Raw genomic sequence first — 20,903 nt, forward strand, 5'->3', positions numbered from 1 at the left:
AAATAAAACTTTTCCAGCTATAATAAAAGAAACTTTGTGATGGAAACATATCAGATATTAGTGCATAAGACATACACCCCTTCTTGAACCTTTGATAAATTGTAACTACCTATACAATTCTTCCATCCATAGCAAAGTCTCCTGTATTCTCAAATATTCTGTGTTTCTGGCATTTTAAATTGAAGCGTTACTGCCTGAGTTCTTAATTCAAATAAATTTAGAGGGAAAATAAATTCACTATCCTGGCCAAAAAGCAGCGTATCTATTTCAGAAACACACACACACACACACACACACACACACACACACACACACACGTCTCTCTCTTTTAAGTAGTAATAAACCTGGGTGCCTCAAGATGGCTTGTTCTGATATCAAAGACCGTCCTCTAGGGACCAACTTGTTTTCCTTGAAACTTGAAAAGGGAAATTTATTCTTTCACATCCTGCCGGCTTCCCGATCCCACAGCTTTTGCATCTGACTCAGAGCTGCCTGCAGTTTGTATCCCTGAACATCATCGGCGTCTGTCTTCCACGGGACTTGGATTGGTCAAACGAAAGCAGAGGAGGAGCCACTCTGAACATTTTTTTTCCCTCTACACACATAAAATCAGCAGCAGCTACTAACACTCAGAGCAATGCTGGTGGGAGCCTCTGAGACGCAGCTGATGTGGGCATGTGCACACACACTGTCTCCCAATGGCACCGCAGCTCCTAGAAAAATCATTTTGAAAAGACCTGAATGCCTAAGACTTTAGTTAAACTGAAAGTGAGAAACAAAAATTAAAAAAAAAAGCAAACAGCAGACTCTTTTGACTGAGAATAAGCATTTTGAAGCCAAAGATTTTAAAGGGATGGGGATGAGAGCAGTACCTGAAAGAGACTAAAACTTCCATTTCAAGCTTTGGAGCATGTGACAGTTATTCACAACAGGCATGCCACTTTCAGCCTCATAAAGGACAGAAAAAGACTGCAGAAAATCACGGAGGCCACCTGGCCCAGGAGCTGAAGCAGTTCAGAGGGGATTTGAATCCACTGACCCAGGATGAATTCCACTCACCACCATAGAATGCACACTTCTCTCCACTTCCGGAACCTCAGCACCTACAGACTGCACAGCAACGCCAGCGAGCCCCTGGGAAAAGGCTACTCCGATGGAGGGTGCTACGAGCAACTTTTCGTCTCTCCTGAGGTGTTTGTGACTCTGGGTGTCATCAGCTTGTTGGAGAATATCCTGGTGATTGTGGCAATAGCCAAGAACAAGAACCTGCATTCCCCCATGTACTTTTTCATCTGCAGCCTGGCTGTGGCTGATATGCTGGTCAGCGTCTCGAACGGATCGGAAACTATTGTCATCACCCTGCTGAATAGCACAGACACGGATGCGCAGAGTTTCACCGTGAACATTGACAATGTCATTGACTCAGTCATTTGTAGCTCCTTGCTTGCGTCCATTTGCAGCCTGCTTGCCATCGCAGTGGACAGGTACTTTACTATCTTTTATGCTCTCCAGTACCATAACATTATGACGGTTAAGCGGGTTGGGATCATCCTGAGCTGTATCTGGGCAGCTTGCACGGTGGCGGGCATTCTGTTCATCATTTACTCAGACAGCAGCGTGGTCATCATCTGCCTCATCAGCGTGTTCCTCACCATGCTGGCTCTCATGGCCTCCCTCTATGTCCACATGTTCCTCATGGCCAGGCTTCACATGAAGAGGATCGCCGTCCTCCCGGGCACCGGCACCATCCGCCAAGGTGCCAACATGAAGGGGGCGATCACCTTGACCATATTGATTGGGGTCTTTGTTGTCTGCTGGGCGCCATTCTTCCTCCACTTAATATTCTACATCTCTTGTCCCCAGAATCCATACTGTGTGTGCTTCATGTCTCACTTTAACTTATATCTCATACTGATCATGTGTAACTCCATCATTGACCCTCTCATTTATGCACTCCGGAGCCAAGAGCTGAGGAAAACCTTCAAAGACATCATCTGTTGCTACCCTCTAGGAAGTGTTTGTGACTTGTCTAGCAGATATTAAATGGGGGCAGAGGAGATGCTAAAAACATGCATAAGAGACTTTTTCATTCTTACCGAACCTGAGCAGTGTGCTTCAGTGACAGCTCCTTCTTCTGTGGAGGGCATTGGTCGAGAATATCTATTGTATAAATTCAAGTTTATGATTTGGGGTATGCAAAAAGGCCCAGTCTCTGTATATTTTTAATGTCATGTTGCTCTTTGGCTGTGCAATGTTTGCATGAAAACACCTTTGGCTGTGCAATGTTAATCCATATTATAGGTCATAGACACTGTGGATTTACAGAAAAGAAAAAAAAAGTTCTTATTAAAAGCTTAACAATATCTCTTTCTTGTAACTCGTAAAGATATGACACTTTGCTTGTTGTAGTAACATGGAAATCACAGCCTCATTAAATGTATTCTTATCAATGGCTTCTTATGTTACACTGGATGTACAACCATGTAATGTAGAGATTTGAGTCTCACCTTTAAGGGAGCAATATTAAAGAACAGATGCTTACTCATTAAAAAAAATCAGCTGAAATTTCAAGTCATTTAGTAAAACATGTTCATTCTCCCTCTACACAGTAGAAATGAAGTTCCAATTGACAGTAAAACAGCCATTGGAAAAAAAAAAGTGAATTTCTGAGTCAGAAAACTGTGTTTCTCAAAGACAGGGAGCTTAATCTCTCAAGGAAATCGTTTGCTATTCCACTCAGGCACTTCTGTTTGGTGGTGTGGGGCGGGGCGCGTGGAGAAAGCAGCTATGGGGATCACAGTGTTCTGGAAAACCTGAATTCACAGGTCAAGCTAAACTTCCTGATACCAACCTATTTCCACCCATCATTACTGAAAACAGAGAATAAGGTCTTGCTGCCCCTTTAGCCAGGGACCAATTTTCTGCTGAAGTGTCCGGAAAAGGTGGTGCTGCCCCGAGAGCTGGCTTCTGATCTCTAAAAAAGCACGACTAGCTTTGAGTTCTTTCACTTTTCACATGGAAGTGACTTGCTGTTTACTTATGACTGGAGTACTATTACTCATCAAGGACTTTAACTTTAAAAACCAAATCCATAGCACAAGTATTTTCAGGAAACATTTGTGAGTATCTAAAGTAAGGGGACCACTGATGCTGGCACGTTTTGAGCAGGAAGACACTTAACCCCAGAGGACAACACGACATAAGTTAACTTTCCACAACCACATGGTGCAGAGTAAATACTTGTTTTGCTCCAAAATAATCCCAGAGATTTGGCTACTGAGCCATACAATCTGTACTTTTCAATTTGTGTGTACTTGAAAAGAAAGAGAAGGAAAATATATTAGGCTGGGAATTACCAGTAAACTATCCTTTGATTTAATTTATAATCTCTTCAAATGCTCATAGGCAGAGATAACATACTAAGGTACTTCTTAATTCAAATCTAAATGGTTTATATATTAACAAGTCTCAAGAAATACTTTCACCATTCACATGGAAACATTACTTAAACATAATGGTGACATTCAAGTTTACAAATGAAAGGTGGCACTGAAGCTTGTTTCACTGCAATTCCATTATATTAACACAAAAGTAAGTATGAGGATTTTTAACACAGTGTGACATAACAGTCAAAACCCAGAGCTGTAGCTAGACGCAGACGGTGTTGTCTTTTCTACTCTTCTTGTCCATTCTCTTTTTATTATTTATCTTTATTGTTGAAAGTATTACATGTGCCCCCTCTCCTCCCCCACTGACTTCCTCTGTCCCTCACCCATGATTGTGAGAAATCTCAGGACTAGAGATAGGAAAAACGAAGCTACAAGCATGCCCCCCCTACCCCCATAGTGGCTGCCTTTGCAGTGTATTTATTTCTCCTTCAAGTATCATCTCAGGTGCTGCTCAGTCCATCTAGAGGCAGCCCACTTCTCCCACTGGAAGGAAATTGGCTCCTTTGTGTTCACATCCACACCCCCTCCTGTCCTGTCCCACCAGCCGGGTCCCCTGTATGCCCAGGACACGATATTAGGCTTCAGTTTCTTTAAGGGCTAACACTATGTCTTACTCATTTTTCCTGCTCTCCCAACATTCCTCTATTATGTTACTTCTTTCTCCACGAAAACCAAGATTGTACCCGAAGAGCACGTCATTAACACCCAAAGCCCACAGTTGACATTAGAGTTACCTTATGGTGTTGTATATGTGTTTGGACAAAGGTATAATGACATGTAGACACCATTATACTGTCATTCAGAATAGTTTCACTGCCTTAAAAATCCTCTATGCTGCCTACTTATCCCTCCTTCCCCCCAACCCCTGACAACCATGCTTCCTTTCACCATCTCCATTCTCCTCTTCCAGAATGTCATACAGTTACAATCAGACAGTATATAACCTTCTCAGGTTGGCCTCCTTCACTTGGTAACATGCATTTAAGATTCCTTCGTGTCTTTTCATAATTTGGTAGTTTATTTCTTTTTAGTGCTTATTTGGTGCTTTTTAGTGCATATTTCACTCTATGGATATAACAGTTAATTTATCTATTCACCTACTGAAAAATATCTTAGCTGTTTCCAAATTTTGGCAAAAAAATTGAATAAAACTGCTGTAAACCTTTTTGTGTGAATATACATTTTCAACTCATACCCAAGCACAAAAATTAACTTTTTTCTTTTATATATATATGATATATATATATATATATATATATATATATATATATATATATATATGTTTTTTTATTTATTTCAGGGAGAGGAAGGGAGGAGAGAGGGATAGAAACATCAATGATGAGAGAGAATCATTGATGGGCTGCTTCCTGAATGCCCCCTACTGGGGACTGAGCCCATAACCTGGGCATGTGCCCTGATGGGAAATTGAACCTTCACCTCCTGATTTGATGCTCAACCACTGATCAATACTGGCCAGGCAGGAATTAACTTTTTAAAACTTCAGTATAAATACTGTGATGAATGTATCTACACTTTAATATTTCATTAAGAGTGATTAATTAGTATTTGAATTATACTGGTCAGGAACAAACACTCCAGATATGGCTGATAAGCAGCATCAGATACCATTATTAAAATTTTCACCAGAAAGTTCAATGAATAATTATAAGGTATATTAGAAATAATTTTTCATTGGTGAAATTAGTGATTGTTCAATACTTAACTTGAAAATTGTATAGCAATCAACCATAACTTGCATGAACAAAGGGCAAGCTTTGTGCCCACTTAGCAGCTAGCCTAACACTTAGACTCTATGCCCAAAACTCCAAATAGTCCCACGGATCCCTTGCCTGCTTTAAAAAAGTCTCTGTTCAATGGACACAGAGACCAGGGGGGTGAGGGCATGAGTGGGGGGGGGGGGGAATAGGGGGATAAGGACACATATGTAACGCCTTAATCAATAAAGAAAAAATATATAATGCAAAGTAAGAAAAAATTTAAAATCCCAATAAATTTTTTTTAAAATATATTTCATTGATTTTTTACAGAGAGGAAAGGAGAGGGATAGAGAGTTAGAAACATCGATGAGAGAGAAACATCGATTCAGCTGCCTCTTGCACACTCTCTACTGGGGATGTACCCGCAACCAAGGTACATGTCCTTGACCGGAATCAAACCTGTGACCCTTCAGTCCGCAGGCCGATGCTCTATCCACTGAGCCAAACCGATTAGGAGTGAATTTTATTTTTAAAATTTAAAAAAATAATTATGAATTCAATATCTTTCAAATGCAAAAAGAAAATGCACCAGTAAAACAATGCCAAGATGTTATAGAGGGAACAATCGTGAAACAAACAAAACACTCTTGAATTAAACATATAAATTTAAAAATTAAAATAAATGTTTAAAAAACTTTCTATGGAGGAATTTAGTAAAAACCTCCTCCCCAAAGCCACAAAGACAAAGAAATTGAAATATAAGGAAAAAAGCTATTATTACATAATCAATTCAAGCAATTAATTTCCTGAACAATAGGAGCTCCAAAAAGAGCGTGGGGCGGGGGGTGAGGGGAGAGAGATAGGGAATATGAAGAGATATAATTATCTGGGAATAATAAAAGTAAGGGTTCCAGAGCTTGAGAACATGTGGATACAAGTAAAATAAAAAGCCAGCCAAATCCTAAAATAATGAATAAGAAAAGACTTATTCCAAGTATTTTCACTGCTATAATCGTGAAATTTCAGAAAACTGGGATGCAGAGAAAACTCTGGTCTGGCTCTGCTTTGTTTTCCCCTGACTCTTCAGTACTTGTGTCGTAGCCTGTGGTCCAGAAGCCCTCAGTGTGCCCCTGAGGAATGCATGCCTGCATGGTGACTGTGGGAACCACTCAGAGAGCTGGAGTCCTGACCACAGGGCACCCCTTTGCTTCTGAATTAGGTCAGTGTGTTAGGACTTATACTTCAAGTTGCTACCTTACTAAACTTTTTTTTCCTTTTAACATGGTTTTATTCTTTTAACATAGTCTATTTTACATATGTGTAATCCTATTCAAATAAAGCATTACTGCTTTTGTTATGATTTTTTTTTTTAAGTCTCTGTTGTCAAACCTAAATATTTTTAAACTAGTAGCCCTGTACACAAATCTGTGCACCAGTAGCTCTCTGTGGGGCCTGGCCACTCCGCGCCCACTGCCCAGAGGCTCTCCGCGGCCCAGAGGCCCATCTGCAGCTGGGCGAGGAACACTTGCCTTGTCGCCGCAGTGACGAAGCAAGCATTCTGCCAGGCTGCTCATGCTGCCCATTCTCTGCGGCTGCCCCTCCACCCTGGGACTGGGGGACTCGAGCGGGGCTGAGAGAACTGGGCGCCACCATCTTGTGGCTATGGGCACCACCATCTTTGTGACAGAGTGACAGTTAATTTGCACATTACCCTTTTATTAGATAGGATTACTAAAAAAAAGTCTTTAAGAATTTTTTGAATAACATTTAAGTATTAACTTCTGTTTTATGTTACAAGGAATACATAAAACAGAATATTTAGTGTGATGCCAACCATTTAAAGAAAGTATCACTAATCTACTTATATTCCTTCTACAAGTACTTTCCATAAATTATGAACAACCAGTAGTCATTATCCCTGAGTGAGAATATTAAGAGACATGTTTACTTTATGGTGTTTATTATATAATTGCTAGAGGCCCGGTGCATGAAATTCATGTACGGGGGTGTCCCTCAGCCTGGCCTGCACACTCTCACAATCTGGGACAGCTGGCTGCTAACCACTCACCTGCCTGCCTGCCTGATCACTCCTAACCACTCACCTGCCTGACTGATTGCCCCTAACCACTTTGCACGCCTGCCTGATCACCCCTAACTACTTGCATGCCTGCCTGATCACCCCTAACTGCCTCTACCTCGGCCCCCAAAGCCACTGCTTCGTCAGGAAGGTCATCCGGAAGGGCGTCTGGAAGGTTGTTTGGCTGTCTGGTCTAATTAGCATATTACGCTGTTATTATTATAGATACTACAATTAATATATATATATATTAATTTTTAAAAAGCACACGTAAACATTACAACAGGAAGATGGTTGATGGAAATGCAATTGCCAAATTACCGATGATTTGTGGAGAAAGAGTAAATGTAAAAGAACTTAGTTTTGAATGAGAGCAGATCTTGAATATCATCTCATCCGACCCTCCAAGCACACTCAAAGAGATTGCCTCCTGCTACAGGGCAGCATCACAGCTCCCTGTCCAGGTTCCCTTATACCAAATTTCAAGAGCCTTCCTCTGTAGACAAGTACAACTTCCTTACTAGGATTCCGTACTAGGTCACAGAGACCTAGTACGGAATCCTAGTAACACCACTTCTTAGCTGTGAAATTTTGTTAAATTAGTTTCCTCACAGTTAAGTGTACATAATAATATCTCTCTGATGGGAATCTTAAAAGAATAAAAAGCAATTATAAGATTAAGGATGTACAGTTCCACAAATATATAACCACTCAAAAATGGTTGTATTAGTATTTTAAAAAAATATAAAGTAAATTAATAAACCCATGTATGAATGAAGACTTACTAGTTTTGCTCTTTTTTTAGACTCTCAGCATCATCAGCAAACATATGTAGGCCTTAGGCTTATTTCTTTATCTATTCTTAAATCACATTTAATAATTTTCTTGAATTTGACCTTTTTTTTGTAAAAATTGGTATATCTAAACATAGTAGGTACACAGACATACCTGTAATTCAAAAAGATAATTTATCACCAATAATGCTAATTGTTTTAAATTTTGCAGTGCCACATTTAATACTGAAAAGGGCTAATTAGAAAGATAATGTGCCAAACATGAAATAATCAATTAGCCCATTTCTTCAAATATTAATTGATACTCATTAAACTTTATGCCATAAATTTAAGTATTAGTATATCTTTTTGTTGTTGTTGTTGTTAATCCTCACTGGAGTATATTTTTCCTTTGATTTTTAGAGAGAGTGGAAGGGATAGGGTGAGATAGAGAGAAACATCGATGTGAAAGAGGCACATCAATTGGTTGACTCCTGCATGTACTCCAACCAGGGCTGGGGAACCTGCAACCAAGGTATGTGCCCTTGACCAGAATCAAACCTGGGATGCTTCAGTCTGCAGGCCGACACTCTATCCACTGAGCCAAACCGGCTAGGGCAGTGTTAGTACATCTTAATGCTCAGTTATTAGTCCATCACATATTGAACAAAATTATGTGCATAAAAATAGAAGGATAGTATTTGCACTAAGGGAATATTGACCTCAAATCCCAGATTTACCAGCTCTAAAACTTCAGACAGGTTACTTAAATTTCCTAAGCATATTTCGTGTAACCTCTAAATGAAGATAACAAAATCCATCATCTCATCATGTGGTTAATGATAAATATGAATTATGTAAAATTAGATAATTGATATAAGGGATCTAGTAGAGTACTTGTCACTGAGGTATCTATTATTGTAATAATCAATGAAATTGCACACAAAAGATAATCAGAGCTGAAACCCCTGAAGAGGTTAAATGACAATACGGACTTGGATATCCAAATCGTTTCAATGACTACAGTAACGTTCTAATTCTTGTGTTATAAATGGGTTTAATATACGTTTTAATATTATCCTTCATAGCTTAGAAATACATGACATTCTTTTGTAGCTATTCAAAATTATATGAAAATTAAACAAATATCATACATTTATTGTGTAATGTGTTTAGTGAGAGGGGGACATGTAAAACTATGTTTGCACAGAATAAATAAAGGATTTTTAACAGTTTAATGCTGCCATTTTTGTGGGGTGGAGAAGAAGAGATTTTATCTATGACAGTCATGGTTAAATTTGGCCTTGGGTTAATGAAATGAATATCATAGTTTGCAATTAACAGTGTTTTCACTGCCTGGAGATACCTAGAAGCCCCACACATACAGAGCCAAGTGGAAAATTTCAGCAACTCAATCAGTGAACTATTCAATGAGGTTTTATACGGGGCTCAGTTGAAATGAAGCTATTATGGTTTGATTTCTAAACTTAGCATTTTAAACAGTGTAAAAAATTTCACCCTTAAATTCAAACCACCACTGAATAAAACTAAAAAGTGAAACTGTGACGATACATTTATTCATAATTCCATTTGAGAAAAAAAATCTCACACTAAAATTTTATTTGCAAAATGTTTAACTTCTGATTTAAAATGTGTTCTATTTGTAATATGAAAGTTTCAAAATGGCCCCACTAAAAACAACACATACAGATTTTATATAAATCTCACAATATCCTGGAGATTTCACTTAAAATAACATGGAATATCCATATTTTTACTGAATTTTTTCATTCAATTAGAAATTAAGAAGCCTTTAGAGTAATTCTCTTCGTAATTTTTTTCTACAAATGACTTACAAAAGTTGAAATTTGTGCTCTGGATGTAATGTTCATCTGTTAGTTAAATAGCTGTTAGCTACTTACTATCAATATTGGAAAGAAAATCTACATTTTCATCTCTGCCTGACCTCTACTCTTCCTCTCTCAGACATCACATCTCTACTTTTTCCACATCAATGTCTTATTTTCAACTAAAACTTAATGTGCCTAAAATGTTAACACAAATTTGTTGATACAAATCGGACTCCTTGTTTACTCTCTTTATGTTTTCATCATTTCATCATTCTCTCTAGAACAGAAACTCAGAACTTCAGTCACTTTGTACTTTCACCCCAAAATTAAATGAAATTAGTGAGATTTTAAACTAAGAATGGGTGCATAAAGCTTAACACAAATGTCTGTGCCCTTTTGTTTGGACAATGGAGAGATATGAACCGAAACTGACTCCTATGAATGCATAACTTTTGCTAGACAAAATAGGAAGACAAAGACAATTGATTTACTTGTGTTTGGTGGAATTTTCTGAGCAACCTACTTAAAAAACCAGGCACAGAGAAGTCTGGGATATATGTATAAAGTTGATAATTAGGAGCGTGTATGCATATAGTGGAAGAGAAAGAAGCATAGTGACTAGGCATGTCTACAACTCCTTCCTCCCATTGTCTTCTGATCTCACTCCTGTGACACTTTTATCCCCATCACTGCACTAAAATTGCTTTTGTTCATTAGCCTGAGGGCCAAAGAGACCCGGGTTCAGTTCCAGTCAAGGACACGTACCATGGTTTCAGGCTCCTCCCTGGCCAGAGCCCTGGTCAGGGTGCATGCAGGAGGCAACTAATCGATGTGTTTCTCTCACATCGATGTTTCTCTGTATCTTTCCCTCCCTCTTTCATTCTCTCTAAAAAATCAATGGAAAATATCCTCAGGTAAGGATTACAACTGCTCTTGGTAATGCAACCAAGATACTTCCCACTACTAAAACCAATGATCAGTTCTGTTCTTATATTTGGACCAACCAAATTTAAACCTGGTCACTTCCTCTTGCTTGCTGTATTTGGCTCACAAGACACCAAATACCTAGGCTTTCCGCCTACCTCAAAAGTATCTTCTTACTCTCCTCTGCAGATCCCTCTCCTCCTCTAAACACTTCAATGCTGGATCCCCCATAGCTCAGTGCTTTGCATTGTTCCATTCTCTTCTCTATCTACACTTCCTTCATTTGGTTCAACCTGTCTCAAAGCACTAAACACTACTGTCACTATTCTGAAGACTACAAAATGTATATCTCATTTTAGATCACTTCAACTATTTTCTAAACATTTAAAAGAAATCTGTCTTAGTTCAGGCTGCTATAACAAATTATAAAAAATGTGGTTTAAACAACAATCATTGATTTCTCACAGTTCTGGAGGCTGGGAAGTCCAAGATCAAGGTGCCAGCCAGTTCAGTTCCTGATGAGAGCCCTCTTGCTGGTGACAGAGGCTGCTTTTTATCTATATCATCACATGACACAGGAAGAAAAGGGCTGGTCCTCTTCCTCTTTTGATGACACGGATCCCATCTTGGGAGCTTCACCAGCATGACCTAATGACCTCCCAAAGTCCCCATTTTCAAACACCACCACACTAGGGCTTCAACATATACATTGCAGGGGGTCACAACAGTTCAGCCCATAGCAAATCCTAAATTTACAAGTCTATTTGAACCTTTAGTGTTTTTTTTTTTTTCACCCATAAATTCTCTTCTCGCTGCTTTGCCTACATCAGATGATGACAACTGGATCCTTCCTGTTGATCAGACCAAAATCACTGGAGTCACCCCTAATTCTTTGTCTTACACTCCATTTTGGATCCACCAGGATATATTGTTGGCCTTGTTATTAAAATATTTCCAGTGTCTCTTTCCTTTGGCACCTAGAATGAAACTTGTCTATAAGAAGAGCTCAATACATATTTAATGATTGAAGAATAAAAGGAATATGCAAAGAATAGAAGGAACAAGGCTAGGACTGGATGCCTTGTTCACAGTAGTTTGTAAGAGATTCGTGATCAAAGAATAGGCCATAAAGTCATGATCACAGAAGTATGAGAAAAACTGGAAAGGATAATATGAATGAAGCCAAGGGAGGAGTGGATTTTAAGTGAGTTGTCAATCATTTCAGTAAAGAAAAAACTGAAAGATATTCAGAAAATTTCCAACTGAAAATGTAGCAGATTTCATTTGAATGGAATTGCAAAGATGACTCTGGTTTTGACAAAATTTTGAAAAATAGGCAATAGGAGAGGAAGAGCCAATTTCCAGTAAAATATTGAAGCGGATACCAGATGCTTTGGGCCTCATATGGAGACATAGAAGTCAAATGAAGGATTATAGAAGCAGAGTACAGCCTCTTCTATTAACAAGCTGTGCTGAATAGAATGGGGCTTATAGCATTAAGGAATAATTTTCTTAAAATGCATTAGCTTCTAGGAAAATAGTATGCAGAGGCAAAGAACCAATATGGATTAAAAGGTTGGAAATACTATTTACTAAGAATTCTCAGTAGTACAGCTAAATCGTTTTCCCATATTTTTCCATCAATGGTCACCATTTCTTTTAAGTTATTTTTTTCTTACTTATGCCAAGAAGTAGCTCTGTAAAGAGCTTTCCATAGGAACTGTACCTTCCCAATCCCCAGCAAATAATACCTTAATAAAAATTAAAAAAAAAAAAGAAATGCCAACACCTCCATCACCCCAGAGCTCAGCACTAACCTGGGTCTAGTGACATAAGTAAGGTCTAGCACACTCATCCTTTTCTATCTGGAGCAAGAGGTGCCTTCTGAATACTCTTTCTATCATTCATGGCTGAGAGAACTCTCTAACTCAGCAGGGGCCATCCACTCACAGATGGGCTGCGTACATATCAAACAAGAGAGCCAGAGCCCCAGCTGCCAGGAAGAGTAGACTTCAGGACCTGGCAGAGGCATGCTGACACCACCTCCAGCTATGTGCTTTCTGCAGCAGAAAGGGGAGGATCAGCCCTCTCAGGCAGAGGTGGTAGCCAGTGTGATTGCAGAAAAATGCATTGGACAGAGCAAGGGGTATATCAGCACACAGGCCCAAAAGTGTAGCAAGTGTGACAGAGGCTGTACTTGGCCAAGAGCCTGGCTTAACTACCCCTTTTTAACATTTTTTTTCTCTAAAATGAGAGCAGAAGGGTCAACAACCCACCACTATGCCCTAATAAGCTCTGATCGCCTTACCATCTCTTTTTTTTTTAATTAGGGTAGAGACCACATTTGTTGACATAATTGATGCTTATTTTTTCTTGATCGATTCATTTTTTAAAAAATATGTTTTTATTGATTTTTAGAGGGAGGAAGGGAGAAGGATAGAGAGATAGTAACATGGATGAGAGAGAGGAACATCATCGATTGGCTGCCTCCTGCACGCCCCCCACTGGGGATTGAGCTTGCAATTTAGGCATGTGCCCTGACCTCTTTGTTCCTGGATCAATGCTCAACCACTGAAACACACTGGTAGGGCGATTTATTCATTGTTGACACTTTGGTAATTGGTCTTGCATGATACTGGTATACTTTTATTTAGATATTTTGTTACATAACATACATTATTGAAAATATTTGAAAATAGGATCTCACTTTTATGTAATTATTTTAGATTCAAGGAAGATGATCAAATTCAGAGAAACTAGTTTTAAATATTGAATAGTAAAGAAGCCTTCACTTCCAAGGAAAGTATGAAAGAATATGTACAGAGAATTCTAATGGACAATATTGAATACATGCACACACAGAAATTGATTTCTAGAGGTGTGGAAAGTGGGCCAGTTGAGATGAGTCTATTTCATTTGTCAGTAATTTCCTAAAATGGCTTTGTTAACTATTATACTTATTCTGCTCTTTATGGATACACTGAACTACTTTATAATTAACTGCAAAATAAGGGTAAGAAGGTTGCCAAGAGGAAGTGTCTTGGAAACCTGGTAGTAGAGGTTGTCTATTGGTATCATAATTCTGGAAAAACTGCCAACTTTGGGGAGGGAGGTTATAAACTAGGCAGCTTGGATTTTAGGAAAAGTGATTCATTAAGAGGAAGTATGATCAATTAGCCAGAAAAACATCAATAAAGACTCTGCACAGTGGTCTACCATTTTTTGAAACAAGTCACAAATAAATGTCCATAACTGGTCAGAACATGAATAGAGTGGTGCCTCCCTTGGCAGGCAGCAGCACAGTGGGGAAGTTCAATGAAAACTCCAGGAAACTATGAATCAAGGTTGGTTGGATTAATTTAAGCTAAAGATGAAGAAAATGTGGTACACCGGATCTTAATTTGATTATTCTGACCACAAGGGGATGAAAACATTAGAGCAGCAAAACATAGAGTATAGCTCAAGAGATTTGGATATTGTGCGTGTGTGTTTGTTTTTTTCATGTGTGGAGCCAATTACCAGCACTCCCCTTGGCCTAAAGGTCACATTCTCCAATTAGCAAATCATTTATGGCTTCAGAGTGGGCGCTGTTCCTTCAGCAATTGATTGGGGCACATCAGTGAGAGCCTGCACCTATGGAGGTATCTTTGCAGGCTGTTGCTGGCCACTGTCACTGCCTTTATTCCTCTCCTTAGGGAAGATCTTATAAATTCTTTGGGATATGTTTCTCCTTTCATTATATGTGTTTATTTGTATTATAGAAGCCTAAAGAACAAAACTGATCTTTTCCAATTAAGGGCTAGTATCATCAGGGTATTTGCCAATGATAAATATTCTTTTCCATTGTTTCAGATAAAATATTTATCATCCAGGAAGGAATATCCAGATGTCTGTGAAGCTTATTGTTACAAAAGTGTTCTATACCCACAGTCCCCAGTACATCACTAAAAGGAAGAAAACGTTTTCATGGCAGCCACAGAGGATTGTCAACCCCGCGAGGTGATTCTCTCATGGGTCTTACAACACCCCAATCCTTACCTCAGAGGCCAAAGTTTTGTAGCTGTTCCTGGAAGTAATTCATATCACATTGTGAAATGTATTATAACCCCTAAATTAGAGAGACCTTGCCGTGGAGCGCCTGGATTATTTTGTGGGCATGTCATAATTCTGTAGGATCTGGCCTCCATCTTAAATCCTGCAAAAATCTTCAGCCAGAACACCCCAATAAATTGACCAACTCCATATCTGGCTAACTTCATCCTCATAATGTACAAGAAACAATGTTTTAAAATGGTAAATAATATATTTTGTAGTAGGCAAATCCAGGATCCTGAAGATTTAGAGTCTCAATTTACAAAGGACACTGATGAAAGTTCCTGTGGGAATATGCCCTCTGCTACTTCACAGATATAGCCTCCTAAGTGGTCTTCATCTCTTCCCATTTCTGCTTCCCAAGTCATTCTTTTCTCATAGAGTTCAGCTACTGCTTGGTTTGGTATTTTCTTGCTGTTCTCCTTCCTGTCAATCCAGGGCACCCATAATTCTCCCTGGGAAATTTTGCTATTATTAGATTGCTCTTGAGATTTCTCATATATTATGTATTCAATGATAAAATGAATATGAATAATAAAATGGCAATATATACATATCTATCAACAATTGAATCTAAAAAAATAAACCGACAAGCAGAACAGAAACAGACACAGAGAACATTTTGATGGCTGCCAGATGGCACAGAGGTTGAGGGGATGGATGAAAAAGGTAAAGTGATTGAGAAGTACAAATTGGTTGTTACAGAATAGTCATGGGGATGTAAATTACAGCATAGGGAATATAGTCAATAATATTCTAATAACTATGTATGGTGTCCAATGGGCACAATTTATTGGGTTGATCACTTGGTAAGTTACATACTGTCTAACCACTGGGGTGTACATGTGAAACTAATATAATATGGCATGTCAACTATAATTGAAAAATAAAAAATGATTTAAATTAAAAAATAAATCATATTAAAATGCACATATTTAACAAAAGAGAGCTAAATTCATTCCATTCTTTTATAGTTTATTTACTGTAACAATTTCCATCACTTATGATTATAATGCAATGGGTAGAATACTCACCTCAAATTGATTTAAACAATGAAGATAATTTATTGCTTTCATTAACATTTTATGAACAGGGTTATTTCTTCTGATACTTTTTCCAGAGGCTTCAGTAATATGTTCAGGACTCATTTTCTCTCTTTTTCTATAGTCTGCTTCCTACAGAGTGAGCTCCATCCACAACCTTTGCACAGTGGCCTCCAGGATCTCCATTAATAACCACAAAAACAGTGACCCTTGTTTCAAAGTCTTAATTCTCACACCACATAGTAAGAGAAAGAAAAGGTGTCTGCTGTCCAAATATTAGGATTCATCAGCCTTATTGTGTCTGAGTGACTCATGCAGCCAGGCTTGGGTATGTCAACTGGATTCCACCAAACAGCGCTAATCCAGGAGGGGCAGGTGCATTTCACACAAGCTATTAGGGTACTGTTAGTAAGAATGAGAAAATGGCTATTTGTTGACACCTAAGGAATATCTGCATATTTACTATAACATTGCCTACAACACAGGTCCTCTCAAAAGTAAATCCATGGTGACTTTACACAGGCCTCCCTCCTTTGCTGAAGTCTTTTAGATTTCAGCTTTACCTTATGGTTATAGCACTGCAATAAACCCTATCTCTCAAGTTTTTAACTGTCCACTGATCAGATTAAGGAACATAACCTCAGCTTCTTCTCCTCCATCTACCAGTCCCTAATTCACACTGATTAGCTGTGTCAGCCATTGACTAAGAATTATCCCTTATGAACTTCAATGAAAATAGCTGTACAACATTGGGCCTCTAGTTAACAACACTGTCTTATGCACTTAAAAATTTATTAAGAAGGTAAATCTCATGTTAAGTGTTCTTAACCCCCACACACACATAGGAGAAAGGAAGGAAGGAAAGAAGGAAGGAAGGAAGGAAGGAAGGAAGGAAGGAAGGAAGGAAGGAAGGAAGGAAGAGAAAGAAACAGCTATTACTAATTTCTATCCCAGAAAACAATTTATTCTTAGCAGTTGGTACTCTACATGGTCCCTGGAATTTGCTCTTCAATCTTGTTAACTCAAGTTGATAAGAAAGAGAGACTCTATGTTCCAGGGGTCCTGGCCAACCAGAATGCAGGTATAAAAGCCAGAGCCAATGAATTTTTAAAATAGGTTCTGAATGTCAAAGTTAAGTGAATACATTAAAATTCTGGTTTAAAAGAAAACAGCCTTCAAAGTTATGAAATATTTTCTTCGTAAAATATAAAAATATAGATTCATAGTATGCATAGTTCATTTATCTTTTGATACAAACAATTCTGCCCTTTTCTGTTGGTAGATTTTTCCAGGGTTAGATGTTTTTCTTTAATATATTTTTATTGGTTTTAGAGAGGAAGGGAGAGGGAGAGACAGAGACATCAATGATGAGAGAGAATAATTGATCAGATGCCACCTGCAAGCCCCACACTGAGGATCAAGCCCGCAAACCTGGATATATGCCCTGACCGGGATTCGAACCCTGACCTCCTGGTTCATAGGTCAATGCTCAACCACCAAGCCACTTTGAGGATTTTCAAAGTGCACTCCTCAAATTGGCATTACTGGAATTATCTGAGAACCTGCTAGTAAAGCAGAATCCCACTAAACTTAATGAGTCAGAATCTGCATTTTAACAAGGTTCCCACAAGAAGTACACATGTACTGAAAATAGAGATGCTGTGCTGTATAGCTGGAGTGTGCCAGTGAGAATCCCTCCCCTCTAGTTGCAAGGAACTGAAAACAAAGTAAAAGTGTCTTGGTCATAGACGGGAAGAAAATTATTAATCTAAGTCTCCATCTAGAGAAGCTGGGAAAAGAAAAGCAATCAAGCCCAAAGAAAGTAGACAGAAGGATATAATAAAAGTAATAACCAATGAAATAGTAAACAAAAGTTCAACAAAGCAAATCAACAGAGTTAAAATAGGTTCTTTAAAAAGATTGGTAAAATTAGTCAAATCCTAGTTAGATTTATCAAGGGACAAATAGAGGAAACACAAATGATCAATATTGGGAATAAAAAAGAGGGGAGACCATGATTGCTCCTATAGACATTAAAGGGTAATGAGTTAATTTATATAGAACTATACATCAACACATTTGACAAGACAGATAAAATTGAAAAATTCTTTGAAAAACATTACTTACAAGAACCAACAGAAGTAGAAAATCTGAACACCTATTTATGCATGGAAGACATTGAACTGGTAAAGGCTTTCCTATAAATAAAATTCTAGAACCAGGTGGCTTAATAAATAAATTTCCCCAAACTTTTGAAGAAAAAATAATTGTAACCTTGCACAAAATTTTCCAGAGATGAGGAGAAAAATGAACTTCCCAATTTATTTTATGAGGCCAGCAAACTCTTGCTACCAAAAATTGATAAGGCCACTAAAAGAAAGGAAAATTATACATCAATCTCTCTCATGCACATAGATATAAAATCTTAAACAAAATATGAGCAAATCAAATCCAGTAACATATATAAAAGGACAATACATGAATACTAAGTGATTGCATGTCTAGAGTGCAGAGGTATCTTAACATTTGTACATTTCCATATTAATTTTTTAAAGGAGAAAAATTTTACAACCATCTTAGTAGATGCAGAAATGTGTTTGATATGTCAGTAGAATAAAAAAGCATGGAACTCAAAGATAAATTTAATATATGTAACACCTCTACTCTGAAAATTAACTATTAATAAGAAATATTAATAAGAAAAATCAAAGAAGATCTAAATAAATGAACAGAGATGCCATGGTTTAATGGATTATAAGATTTCATGCATGAAATATGACAATCTTCCCCAAGCTGGCCTATAGTGCTTATTCAATATTAATAAAAAACCCTGTAGGTTTTTATGGGTATTAATCAACTGATAGTAAAATATATATGAAAATGCAAAAAAAGCAAGAATAGTAAAGACCATCTTGAAGAAAAAAATATAAATCAAATGGCTACACTACAAGTTACCAAGACTTAGTAGATATAATAATGGTTTGGGTGCAAGATTTAAAAAAAGAAAGGACCAGTGGACCAGATAGAGTTCAGATTCAGAGCCACACATATATGGTCATGTGATTTACAACAAAGTAAAGTGAAAAAGAATGATCTATTTCAAGAAATGTAGGTCACTTAGATATCCACATGGGAACAAACTAATTCCTGACCCCACCACATCATATAGCAATATAAAGTAAAAATAGGTCAAAGATTTACACATGGAGGGTAAGTAATAAAGATTTTACAAAACAACCTAAGGAAATATATTCACAAACTTGGCAAAGATTTCTTAAAGAGGATACAAAAGCACTGACATTAAGAAAAATTTGATGAAAATTAACGTTAAAACTAATTTCTGTTAATCAATTTACACTATTCCCAGCAGGTGGTCCTTTCCGTTTCCATCAAACATTCAGACTTAAAAGCTTAATAGGCTATATTTCATGTGGGTTTACCTAGAAGTGTATTGTCAGGGCAGCACCAGGTACCCTCTCCTGTGGGTGTCTTCTAAGCAATACACAGAGCAGGACATTTCAGGTATAGTGATGGGACACAGGATCCACCCTAGGTAAATGCCTCAGTAAACTGAAAATTGAAGTATCTTGTAACAAAATGAAAGGCATGGCTTTATGGTCTCTGCAAAGGACATGCTCCTTTATAAGAGTTACCAACCTCATTATGTACAGTTGTCCCAATTCAATGCAGTTCATGACTTGGCTCATTTTTGCCCAAAGCAACCCAATTAACATCTTACCCCTATTGGGTTGCCAGAAAAACAGAGCTAGAAAGTTAACTAAAGGTCAGATTCTCCAGCAAAACAGGGTAGAACTGCTATCAAACACACACACACACACACACACACATACACACACACACACACGATCCAAAAGAAAAAGTCAAGCACCTAGTTTTAAAAATTGACCAAAGATTTTAAAAGAGAATATAAAAAAGCCAACTATATAAAAAGGGGTCAACTTAATTAGACAATAGGGAAATGTAAATTAAAACCATAAAGAGATACACACACCAAGATTTGCATATGCTGCTGTAGAATTATAATTAGGGATAACCACTTTAGAAAACTCCTTGACAGCATCTACCAAAGCTGAGCATATTTATATATTACTAGAGGTCCAGTGCACAAAATTCGTGCACGGGGGTGTGTGTCCCTCAGCCCAGCCTGCACCCTCTTCAATCTGGGATCCCTCTCACAATCCAGGACTGCTGGCTCCCAACTGCTCGCCTGCCTGCCTTCCTGATTGCCCCTAACCACCTCTGCCTGCCAGCCTGATCACCCCCTAAACACTCCCCTGCCAGCCTGTTTGCCCCTAATTGCCCTCCCCTGCAGGCCTGGTCACCCCTAACTGCCCTCCCCTGCAGGCCTGCCCCCCCAACTGCTCTCCCCTGCAGGCCTGGGTCCCTTCCAACTGCCTTTCCCTGCAGGCCTGGTCGCCCCCAACTGCCCTCCCTTGCAGGTCTGGTCCCTCCCAACTGCCCTCCCTTGCTGGCCATCTTGTGGTAGCCATCTTGTGTCCACATGGGGGCAGGATCTTTGACCACATGGGGGCAGCCATCTTGTGTGTTGGAGTGATGGTCAATTTGCACATTACTCTTTTATTAGATAGGATAGAGGCCTGGTGCATGGGTGGGGGCCAGCTGGTTTACCCTGAAGGGTGTCCTGAATCAGGGTGGGGGTTCCCTTGGGGCATGGGGTGGCCTGGGTGAGGGGCCTGTGGTGGTTTGCAGGCTGGCCACGCCTCCTGGCAACCCAAGTGGAGGCCCTGGTATCTGGGGTTTATTTATCTTCTACAATTGAAACTTTGTAGCCTGGAGTGGAGCCAAGCCTTCTGCTTGCTCCGTGGAGGCAGCCATTTCTGTTGGGATTTATGTATCTTCTATAATTGGAATTTTGTAGCCTTAAGCGGAGGCCTGGGCCGGCCAGGGTGTGCGGAAAGCTTGGCTTCCTCCATCACCGGGGGCAACCCTAACCTC

The 20,903-nt window shown here is 38.8% G+C and overlaps 1 protein-coding gene across 1 annotated transcript; it reads left to right on the forward strand.

Moving 5' to 3' along the window:
* Window positions 1-675: 675 nt before the first annotated feature.
* Window positions 676-2,462, forward strand: MC4R (melanocortin 4 receptor). The gene has a single exon (XM_080685702.1). The coding sequence runs from the start codon at window positions 1,045-1,047 to the stop codon at window positions 2,041-2,043; it is 999 nt and encodes a 332-aa protein (XP_080541828.1). The 5' UTR covers window positions 676-1,044; the 3' UTR covers window positions 2,044-2,462.
* The last annotated feature ends 18,441 nt before the right edge of the window (window positions 2,463-20,903 follow it).

The sequence above is a fragment of the Plecotus auritus genome, assembly GCF_963455305.1.
Source record: "Plecotus auritus genome assembly, chromosome: 8".
Lineage (NCBI taxonomy): Eukaryota > Metazoa > Chordata > Mammalia > Chiroptera > Vespertilionidae > Plecotus > Plecotus auritus.